The 12,138-nt window shown below is 37.1% G+C and overlaps 1 protein-coding gene across 1 annotated transcript; it reads left to right on the top strand.

Annotated features, from left to right (window-relative positions):
• Positions 1-944: 944 nt before the first annotated feature.
• vdac1 (voltage-dependent anion channel 1) lies at positions 945-12,091 on the top strand. Its single transcript, XM_067375450.1, has 9 exons — positions 945-1,070; positions 1,960-2,029; positions 4,753-4,802; positions 6,726-6,878; positions 6,976-7,028; positions 8,274-8,501; positions 9,621-9,771; positions 10,769-10,826; positions 11,278-12,091. Exons 2-9 carry the CDS (start codon positions 1,963-1,965, stop codon positions 11,367-11,369), a joined length of 852 nt encoding a protein of 283 aa, XP_067231551.1. The 5' UTR covers positions 945-1,070; positions 1,960-1,962; the 3' UTR covers positions 11,370-12,091.
• The last annotated feature ends 47 nt before the right edge of the window (positions 12,092-12,138 follow it).

Raw genomic sequence — 12,138 nt, forward strand, 5'->3', positions numbered from 1 at the left:
AACCTGGAAGCACTGGACGTAAACAACATATGAGAATGACACAGAAGAGAAGAGATTGTTGAATAAAGTTGTCATTTTTGTTTTGTTTTGTTGCAAAAAAAAGTATTCTCGTCTCTTCATAACATTAAGGTTGAACCACTGCAGTCACATGACTGTTTTAACCATGTCTTTAGTTCCTTTCTGGGCATTGAATGTGTTGATTATATTGCTGTCTATGGACAAGTCATATCCGAGCACACATCTTGATGTTTAATGAATGTTGAAAAGACGTCCCTCCAACACGTCCCGTCATGGTTGAAAAATAGTTCCAAAATGAAATATGAACGGACGCCTTTGACGTTATCTTATTAATTAATTAACTATTATATATTGAACTACACATAGCTAAAAGTCAAAGTAACAATTACACACTCAACCCCAGAGAATTGTAGACATGCATCTGAATGCATTTTTAGCAAATGTTCTGTGTTACATATTTTTACAGATTTATGCCATCCAACCACGACTATTTTTGGCCAGGGACACAACATTGCCGTTGAACCAATGTTTGCTGGGATACCTCTCGGATTTCATCAAAAATATCTTAATTTGTGTTCCTGAGATGAACGAAGGTCTTACGGGTGTGGAACGGCAGTGTATTTCAAGGGGTGATGAAGCTCCAGTTCAAAATGTAGAGGATTTCCATCTTTTAACAGCCTCCAACACAATGCAGATTTCACAGTGGGATTTTCTGCATCTATGGTTTAAAAATATAAAACGTGTCCTGAAATAGGGTTTGTCCTCAACCATTTCCACCACTGCATATTACAAACATATGATGATGCTGGAAAACATAATAAACAAAAATGATGATACACAAAACCACAGGAGCTCGTGTGTACTGAGATACAGTCATCCGGAGGTGATGTGGATGTGGAATCTGCTGATGATGCTCAAGATCATTGCGCAGGCGTGCCGCCGTTTGCGTAAGTTACGCTCGTGCGTAAATCTGTCGTGGTTCTCTGCACGTCTCATCCTCTCGGCTGTGAGTCCTGCCCGCTCGGCGCTGTCCTCCTCACGACCTTACAGAGGTATGTTCACAGCTAACACATTTATCCTAAGGTGGATATTGAAGTCTTGTCGCTGAGGGTGAATCTGTGGTGATTTCAGTGACTCGTGTGATCGGGATGGTGCAGCGCATCAATGTCGCGCGCAGGGCCTGAATGCTACACTTTTAATGCGCTCGCTGTATTTGTGCCTGAGCATCGAGTGCGCGCTGTCCTAATCAAATGTGCGCGTGCTGTTTGAATGCATTTTTCTGTTTAATGATCTTTATTTGAATGCATATACGCGCATGCATGGCTCTTGTCATTGTCTCACTGCGCAGGCAGAGGAATAGCATTTGCATGTCCTTTGTGCTCTCCTTCTCTTAGTGCTCTCCGGCTTATTCTTAAGTAAATATGCGCGTGGATCACGTATAGTGTGTGTAAGGGAATAGGCCTCATTGTAATGTGTGTGTGATGGAAGGATTCATGTGTCAATCAACCATTTTAAGATGATCTGCATCAGTTGATAATCGGTTAGTGCTCTCTAGTTTCTGTAAAATGACATGCAAGAACTTGTGTGTTCCTCACTAAGTGATCAATGATTTGTATGTCATGTTGATTACGTTTTTTTTGTGTGTAAAATAACTCGCTGCTCACTGCAGAGCAAATGGGTGAGGAGGCTTGACCTCCAGCCCCGCCCCTCTGGATGTAGTGGGTGGAGCTTGAATGTCCTACCTCTAAATCTAATTAGGCCCATAAGCCCCGCCCCTTAGATCCACAGAGGTGTGGCTGCACTGTCAGACTCCTCCCATGACGTCTAGAGAGGGGGGCTGTAGGTCATTTGGCTCTGCAGTGAACACCACTCCCCATGTGACCTCGACGTGACCTCTGCCAGCTTCAGTCCTGCTCACCTGACGCTCTCTCTGCATTGCAGACAATGGCCGTTCCTCCGACATACGTGGACCTGGGCAAGTCTGCCAGGGACATCTTCACCAAAGGATACGGTATGATTTCACCTGTTTTTATATTAGTGCCAAGGCTGTAACTGTGTTTTGAACATTGGTGGGGGGGGGGGGGGGGGGGTCTATTTGGCCTTTTCATTTAAAGGAATTAAATAATTGAGGGATTAAAAGGGATTTATGGAAAAAAAATCCTAGTTATGAAGTAATAAATTTAAACTATTTGCATATAATATTTATTTTAAAATATGCACACATTCACTTTTATTCGTATGTTTAATATGTCAAAAATGCATTTATTGTCTTGTCACTTTCAGTTATGAATTACACAGGGATGCATGATATGAAAATTTTGGCTGATGATGATTACCGATAATTCTTTATATTTGAAAGCCGATTACAGATATATTGGCCGATAAATCTAAATTACATTTTTTATATAATTTTTGAGAGCCTGATTACAAAAACAAACGTCTCACCATGTCCAAAACACACAATTATAATATCTTATTATAATATTAAGTAGCTTATATGACAGACTTGAGCTGTACTTTATTTTCCTTTTTTGAAGTGATTTTCAATTATATTTCAAGCAATTCAAAACCATCATGGTGAACAGTGCACATCTGAAGTGTCAGCTGAAGGAAATAATCCATTATATTTTGACTTTAAAATATTGGCAAAATTTTCTTGTCTGGCCGATGATAACATTAAAATGAACATATATTGAACGATACTGATATGGTGGCAGATATATTGTGCATCCCTAAAATTACATGAATCATGTAAATGATAGCATATTATCAAATCAAAATGATGAAATTTTGTAAAGTTGAGAAGTTTCTAGGGCTGGGTAAAAAATATTGATTTCTCGATTTTAATCGATTCTCATTTTTACGAACCGATTTCGATTCTTAAATCCCAAGAATCGATTAAAAGTTGATGAATGAGCAGAATATGTAGCGCCTCCCATCCAATAAATCACATCCATCTTATTATGAGATTCAAAAAATAAATAACGTTTTGGCGCTGTTTAATGTGGCGTGACAGATCGCTTTAGCGCCTCAGTTAAAGAGAAGCATGTGATCATCCTCTCCTCCGCTTTAATACCAATTACAGCGAAATAAACATGAACATCTGAAGGTATGTTAAAATATACAGTACAACTTACTGAAATCCGTATCATGTCTCGTGTAATCGCTCAATCAGTGCTTCAACCTCGGAAAGACTCAATAAAACAGCTTTAATGTCACGTGACGTCACATTTACCTCAGAAAAACACATTCAGTGACCAGAAACTCATTAGTCAGCTAGAAAAGTGAACTCTAGAAAGATAAATATAGCTATACACCGTTACATATTCATTATAATTTTTAGTGCTCTTCAATATTTAAGGCATGTTTAAATAAATCCGTTATAACAGCCGCTATTTAAATGTTTATATTTCAAAAAAACAAATTGGAATAGAAATATGATTATGTAATTTCTAAACTTTGTTTATAATAAAAATATCATTGAGTGTAATTTAAGTGTTTGTATATAAATAAGTTAATTTAACCTTCAATATTATTATAGTAGCACCAGCTGACTCACATGTGTAGTTTACAGCATTAGCTGAGAGATTTGTTTCTTCTAGAAAATTTGCCATGTGCTGAAACTGAAATACTACATCCAAAATAATCGAAAGCGAATCGAAATCGTAATCGAATCAAATCGAATCAAAAGCATGTAAATAGTAATTGAATCGTGAAAATTGTCAATACCCAATGAATAAAAAAAAAAATCTATGGGGTATTTTGAGCTGAAACTTCACACACATTCAGGGGACACCTTAGACTTATATTACATCTTGCGAAAAAGCGTTCTATGGCACCTTTAATGAAAAAAAGGGGCAAACATTTCGGTCATGTGACCTTTCTCAATGCCTAGTTGACATGTGACCAAGTGTTTTTTTGAAGTGCCTTTTATATCTGAGGTCTAAACAACTACATTCTCACCTAAAAGCTCTTAAAACTACATGCCGTGACACAATAACTGCAGTATTTGTAAAATAAATGGGTTTGCTCCTCCACCATTGACGCTCGCTGTGAGAAATGCTGCCAGTATAGATTAGGCGGAAACAAGCAGAGTGATACAAATAGTGAAGCTGTTCCCGTCGTGATACTGGTAGAATGTTGCATGGCTGGAAAGACCTCTCAGCCAATCAGATTGCTTCATGGGAGTGGGTGGGCACTTTGCAGAATCATTGGTAATGTAGTTTTTCACCTGAAATTCCAATGTTATTTTAAAAACAATGCTGGATGACGGCTTCAACAAAAGCAGATGCCATCAGTTAACCTCACAGTACATTTGTCTTTATTGGTTCATAATTTATCATTAAAAATCAGTTCCCTTATGGAGAAAATGAATGGGATTTTTACTTCAGGAACCAAAGTGTTGCACTCTTTTACATCGGCTGAAGAAAAAATCCAAGTCAGAATCCTCCATAAACAGACATTGAACATCTGCTATAATATGATGAAATTATATTAATAAATGATTTGTTTTCATGATCAGCAGTTGGTGGAAACTTCCTCTGAAAACCTGGCTTGCTTTTGACAAAAGATTTTTGTTAAAACAAACCCCAGAGGATTTTCAGTTCAGTAATGTTCATGTTGAACTTCTGAGATAACTCGTGGTGTACGAGATCATAACACTGTCTTTTATGGGCGGTCAGATCGCTCTTCATGTTGTTTTGTCTTAGTGATGTTTTTCTTTGTCATTTGCAGGTTTTGGTCTTATCAAGTTGGACTTGAAAACAAGGTCAGAGAATGGATTGGTGAGTAGACAGTGGATTTCATGTCATACACATAATCAACAACGCCGAGCTTGATAAAATATTGACGTGATTTCTGCTCAGATGTCAATATTTCACTCTCAGTGGGACAAACACAGTTGAAACACTGCTGATGTGAAGTTTTAAAAGGCCAAATGATTAATGCTTGCTTTTTTTGGCCATGGGAAGCCAAGAATCTGCTCTGAGTTTAATGCAGACACTAAAAAATGTAAAGAGCACTTGATCTTTTGACTGTTTACTGGTGTTAGTATGAGCGAGAGGACGGGTAATGTCCAATGAAAGCTGATGTATGTTCAAACTGTTATACCATTCGGTGTGACAAATGATTTCAGATGATAATTGCTTCATTTGGATATAATTGTACACAGACATTTAAATTGCGTTTGTATATTCAATGATATATTTCTAATCCAATTTGTTGCTGAAGTATAAACATTTAAACGATGGGTTGTTTTCATGACAGGTTTTTTAAACATGCATTAAATAATGAAGTCTTCACTAACAGGTTAATATAGTGAATATGTAATATCAGGGCTCCAGTAGCACCGGTTCTACAGATGGAGGCACCAGCACCTGATTTGGATATTTAATTAATTATAAAATGAATGCTGTTTTGAATTCATAAGAGCAGTTACTAATAATTTTAGGCTTATTTCTTGGAAATGCACATTTGACAAAAGCACTGAGCTTGAGTTGACATGCAGATAAAATTAACTTTTATTAACAACAGTAATGTGCAAAACCTATATAATATTCTGACGGCGGTATGTATGGACTAGATAATCACCTAGCTAGACCTTTTCATTGTTGCCATTTTTTTCTATTTAAATATCTAAATGTTAGTGAGAAGAAGTAATATAAAGACATCTTAAGTAAAATATTATTTATATTTAACAAATCTATATTTAGTCTGCACATAATTTGTTGCATATATAACCCCCATTCATTCTCAATTTGAAGAACTTTTTGTTTAGACTGCGTGACTTTTCCTACTTCATACTTCAGTGTAAAAAAGGTGTAAAATATATATATAAGGGAGTGCTCCTCTGCTGACATCTACTGGTAAAAGTGGTAATTTCATGTCCTTTTTTTATGATTTCACTTTTTTAACTTTAGTTAGTGTGTAATGTTGCTGTTTGAGCATAAACAAAGTTACAACGCTCAAAGTTCAATGCAAAGGGAGATATTTTATTTTAAAACACATGCTACTACATTTGCAACTACATCAATTTATCCACTAACCATTCAGAAACGTCTAAAAGTTGTAACTTCTTCCTGAGTCTCTCCATCAGTGTCGACTCCGGTTTGAACAATGTAAGGCTGAACACTTTCCTCATTTTGGCTGTGTGAGATTCTCCAGCTTTGTTGTTGTTGAGCTGTTAAAGCTCCGCCCTCTTCTGGAAAGGGGGCGGGAGCAGCAGCTAATTTGCATTTAAAGCGACACACACAAAAACAGCGTGTTTTTGCTCACACCCAAATAGGGGCAAATTTGACAAGCTATAATAAATGATCTGTGGGGGATTTTGGGTACACCATCTTGTGAAAAGGGGCATTATAAAAGTGCTACCAATTTTTGTTTTCCTACATCTTGGTGGTGGCACCAGTGCAACCTCTAACAAAATTTAGTTGCACCGACAAGAAAAAAAGGTCGCTAAATGCAACCATTTGGTTACAATCTGGAGCCCTGAATATAGTTCATATATATTCTTCTAGAGTAAATTTTTATAGTTAACTATTGAGTTTATGGACACTGAATGGCTTTACTGATGTCATGTGACATTGTTTTGAGTCTGTTTTACTGATGTCTTTCTGCGGTTGAAACGCTGTTTGAGCGATTACACACCCTTTTTTCGTACTTGTTCTCACTGACCCATCAGCGTTTATCATGTTCTCCCGCTGCTGTAGGAATTCAAAAGCTCCGGCTCGGCTAACACAGAGACCAGCAAGGTAGCAGGAACGCTGGAGACCAAGTACAAGTGGGCCGAACACGGCCTGACATTCACCGAGAAGTGGAACACTGACAACACTCTCGGCACAGAGATCACTCTGGAGGACCAGGTGAGACCCCTGACAAACTGATCCAGAACACATGAAATAAGCTTGATGTGATATGAGTGACAGTCTTTTAACATTAATGCTGCTTTATTTTCCCCAGTTGGCCAAAGGGCTGAAGTTGACATTTGATTCCTCCTTTTCTCCAAACACTGGGTATGTGTCTCATTCAGCATATAAAATATATATATATATCTCTAGTCAGGCACTTGCATGTGTCATATTATTAACATTTTACCAAAATCAAGCTCAATGGAGTTGAGGTTTTTGATCAGTGAATAGCAGACATGTGTTTTGTTCATGGCATTATGTTTTCACTGATTTGAAGTTTTATCATTAAAATAAATTACTGTTTTGATCGTGTTTTAAATTAGCAATTTTCAAAAACCCATGCATTATATTTAACATCAACATTATCAACATTAAAAACAGGCAGCAGCAGGAATATTAGGCTGCTGTCACTTTAAGACTGAATGCACGGATCCAATATACTGATACTGTACATGTGTTTTTTTTTTTTTATTAATTTCTTAAGATAACAATATGTTTACTAGGATACTCGCCAAGACATGCAAGATGACATTATTATGTGTACATTTGCAAGAAGATGTAAAAGAGAGAGTTGTGTGAGAAGCGGCTTTCTGGGTGTGTGCTTCGGATGTTTGCGCACACAAAACTTCTCACATAGCGATTATCAAACTGAGTTCTCTTTCTCATCTTCTTGTGCTTGAATATTTAAATTGGCAAGGCTAATAAATGTTATATCAGGCTTTTTCTTGCTATAGCCGAGATACCAATGGTTTTAAGTTGATCAAAAATTGTCCAAAAAATATTGGTGGCCGATACATTGTTGGATCTGTACTTTTTTATATATATATATATATATATATATATATATATATATATATATATATATATATATATATATATATATATATATATATATATATATATGCTATACAAATTCAAAACAACCAGTTCTTTATTCACCCTGTAATTTTTAAATAGTAAATGGTCCAAAATATGTGTGGTGCTTCATTCATGATAGAGGGGGTGGAGTTATGAGATTTGACTGTCAGTTTGAGGAGTGACTAATAGAAATGATTTAGGAAAAAATAAATAAAAATGACAAAATATGGAGATCCAAGGTTTCCACCTGACAATGATGTAATGTGAGGGATGTTGCGGTTTTTGGTTGAGTCCAAAATAGGGCTGCACAATATGAGGGAAAAAAAACATTTTTTTTAATTCAAATGATTAAAAAATAATAGGTTTATATCAGTATGGCAATATAATAATAGGAACAATGATGATGATTTAGAATTATTTTTCCACATGAGTCACACAGCACAGAATCACCAATACATTTCTGAATACATTTCCTCTGACAACTTCCCATAGGAAGAAGAGCGGGAAGATCAAGAGCTGCTTCCAGCACGAGCACATCAACCTGGGCTGTGACGTGGACTATGACATCAACGGCACCGCAGTGCACGGAGCCGTGGTCGTGGGCTTCGAGGGTTGGCTGGCCGGCTACCAGATGACATTTGAGGCGGGCAGGAACCGGGTCTCCCAGAGCAACTTCGCTGTCGGATACAAGACCGACGAGTTTCAGCTCCACACAAATGTGTACGTACTGTCATCAGACCTGCAGTGAGATGTAGAGCGCTCTCCATGTCTGTTGTTTTTCCAGTCTCATGGTTAGAAAGGTGGGTTATTTTTATATACGTTTATTCCCTGGCGATTGGATTTGCCTAGGGCTTTGCAGCAGGAAGGAGCAGACGGATGTCACTGCCTACATATCATTAAGAGAGAGTTAGTTCTGTGCAGTTGTTTAGGGCTGCAAAAAAACAAAACTCCCGTTTTATTCAACAAATCTCTTGGTTACATCACATTTGCACTGTTAATTAAGATGAAAGCATTCATTAGTGTGCAGAAATTGAGTTATAATGACGAGATCACTGCTTTCATGAGCTCAACAACATGTCTGTGATCGACTACAGTGTTCATCACTGCAACCTTTCATGCCACAATCTAAATATAATCAACACTTTTCACGATTTGTAATAGTAAAAACATGCTAAAATGTTTTGAGAGAGTAATACTTAGATATTTAGTATATTCAAAGATGTCAGCCAATCACAGCAGTGGGCGTTTACACTGAAGTCTCACAGAGACACGCCCCTTAAAACAGAGCATTCAAACCAGAGGGATAAAATCAGGGTAGGAAAAATGCCTTTTATTTCTAAATTATGAACATTTCTGATGTAAAAATCATACTAACATTATAAGTTGCATCCCAGGAAACATTATAAAACAATAAAACAACACAGTTCATGACTTATTCTAAATCCTAAACTTCTTAAAGGCATTTCATTAATGTCTATTAATCTGTCTGACAGGAAACGTCTTACGTTGTAAGGTACATACATGTATTGCAGATGAGCAAACAAACACAATTCGACGTCTGCGATGCATGAATGCCTGTTTCATGGTAAATATGCACTTAAAAATGGTGCAAACATGTAAAATAAAAATCTGATTAATCAATGCAATAAATATGCAATAAACTCTAAGTTTTCTCTATGTTTTCTCATTTTTGGATCAGTGTTATTTGAAATATGATTAAAGTTGAGATGTATGTCTAGAGTAGTCCATATCAATTTAGTACCATTTACTGTTTTAAAGAAAGATTGCCAGGTTTTAACATGGAAAGATGTGTCTCAATGATGTGTTTTCAATTCGCAGGAATGATGGAACAGAATTCGGTGGCTCCATTTACCAGAAAGTGAACGATAACTTGGAGACGGCAGTTAACCTGGCCTGGACCGCCGGCAACAGCAACACCCGCTTCGGCATTGCTGCCAAGTATCAGATCGATGCCGACGCTTCCTTCTCGGTATGTGTGGAGAAACTAAGTGAAGTTAGCATTGCCACTTTTCTTATGTAGGTATCTAATGATGCAACCTGTTTATGAGGCACTGAATAAATCGCCCGTTATACGCATGCGTCAAACCTGTGGTGGCCTTTTGTGTTCATAGACCCATAGTTTGCATATTTGTGCGTCGTTCAGCACTAGTGGTTGGTGTTGACGACAGCGTTGACAGCTGCTTTTGTTTCTGGAGGAGTTAATAAACATTTAGTGCATTTAGGGGTGTGCGACATGCAGTGTTAGGCTCATTACTCAAAGCGTAATTTATTACTTGTTACTTCTTTCAAAAGTAATATTATTACAGTTTTTCTTTACACTATTTATGTTACTTTTCCGCTACACCTCACAGAATTGGTAATTGCGTATTTTCTAGGCGTGTCATGATATATTGTGATATAAAAATGAGAAAAATGAATCACGATATAGAGTTTTATCCCAAATGTATCCTTTTTTTTTAATCTAAGACTCGGATCACTGTATTTTAGAGCTGCACAATTCTGGATAAATTGAGAATCACATTTTTTTTTTGTTTCAAATAGAGATAATATTCCCACAATGTTCCCAACTAAACAAAATAACATTTAATTTACAAGAGGTTCTGACAAAATGTTAATTGCTGCAGACTGTTTAAAATGTTTAATTAATTTTAATGCATTATTGAGTGAATGATTCAATGACTCACTCATAAATATTTCACTTGTTTCATAACTGGATGAATCAGTGTTTCTGAACGAATATCTTGAATGAATGATTCAATGACAAATACATGTTTTAACAGTCACTTGTCGCCACATACTGGTGTAACAATGTAATGATACAATCTTAATTTGAAGCGCCAGGTTACTTTCAAAAGGGAATCTGCTCTATTCTGTAGGCATCAGTGTTTATATCTGAGTTATAAACATTTATCCCTGTACTTCAAAATTATATTTGTCATCAATGACATTTTTTGTTTGTCTCACAGGCCAAAGTGAATAATTCTAGCCTCGTCGGCCTGGGATATACTCAAACCTTGAAGCCCGGTAAGTATTTCTAGATGTAAATTATGTGCAAAAAGTTTATTAAACCTTTTCAAAACGCCTATGCAACTGTTTAAACCAGGCGTGTCCAATCCTGCAGAGCTGAGCTCCAATCCTAAATTAACCAGCTGAACCAGATAATCAAACTCTTAATGATTGATAGAAATATTTAGGTGTGTCTGGCAGTGACGGCTCCAGGATTGTTTACTTGAGCATTAATAAAGCATTAAGAACTTGTTTCAGTGTGGACAAGCACATTTTGCAAAATGAATGAATCTGAATTGATATGCATGAACTGAACTCATCAGGGCATTGGACACCCCGGTTTAAACTATTTAAAAAGCTTTAGTTTGTGGTGCAGTGTTAGTACTGATGTATATGCAGTTCCTTTTCTTTCAGTAAGATCTCCTGGACCTGAATGTTCCTTGTCTAACTTTTCTCATCTCTGGCTCAGGTATCAAGCTGACCCTTTCTGCTCTTCTGGATGGGAAGAACATTAATGCAGGTGGCCACAAGTTGGGTTTGGGTCTGGAGTTTGAGGCATAGGAAGCCGAGGATTGCAATAATCCTGACTCGATTTTTTTTTTTTTCATTTTTTTTTACCCACCCTCACAAACCTTGTCTCTCTTAGATCCCCTGTCCGAGGACAGACACTCGGTCAAATGATGCATTAGTGGTGGCTCACTACTTCAGAGTGTTACAGACGAAACTGCTATAGGTCACACAGAACGAAAGAAGAGCGTAAATGGCTTTAAAAATGTATTTTCAGTACATTATTGAGATTATTTATTTCAGTGTTGATCATGACAGAATATTTTACAGATGTTTAAGTTTTTGGGGGAAGAGCTGCTAGAAACAGAGACGTTTACATCAGAAAACACTAACACTAGGTGACAACATTCCTGATCCACGGTTTTCACCCCAGCAAACCTTGAAAGAAGGGACCCGTATATACACCGACTTCACAACTTTAGTTGTAGACGCCAGACTTTTGGGTGCGTTTCGTGTTTGTCTTGTCTGTGCGAGTGAAACCACACGTGTATCTTGTCCATTATTGTTTTATTGCTGCATACTGCCTGTACCTTCTATGGCAAACTCTTTCAGCTGTCCCTGGACTAGAGGAGATTGGAAACAACCTTCAGATGTGCCGGGAAGAGCATTAAAGATCTGAATAGGTGGATGTAGTCTTCCGTTTTTAAATGTAGGAGTAGAATACTGTGGATTTGGCAGTATGGTTTCTTTAAGTTGAATAAAACATTTGAACCTGGACCACACTACTGGATTGAGCATTTTGATTTCTTACTCAAAATAATAT

This window comes from Chanodichthys erythropterus, chromosome 22, assembly GCF_024489055.1.
Source record: "Chanodichthys erythropterus isolate Z2021 chromosome 22, ASM2448905v1, whole genome shotgun sequence".
Classification (NCBI taxonomy): domain Eukaryota; kingdom Metazoa; phylum Chordata; class Actinopteri; order Cypriniformes; family Xenocyprididae; genus Chanodichthys; species Chanodichthys erythropterus.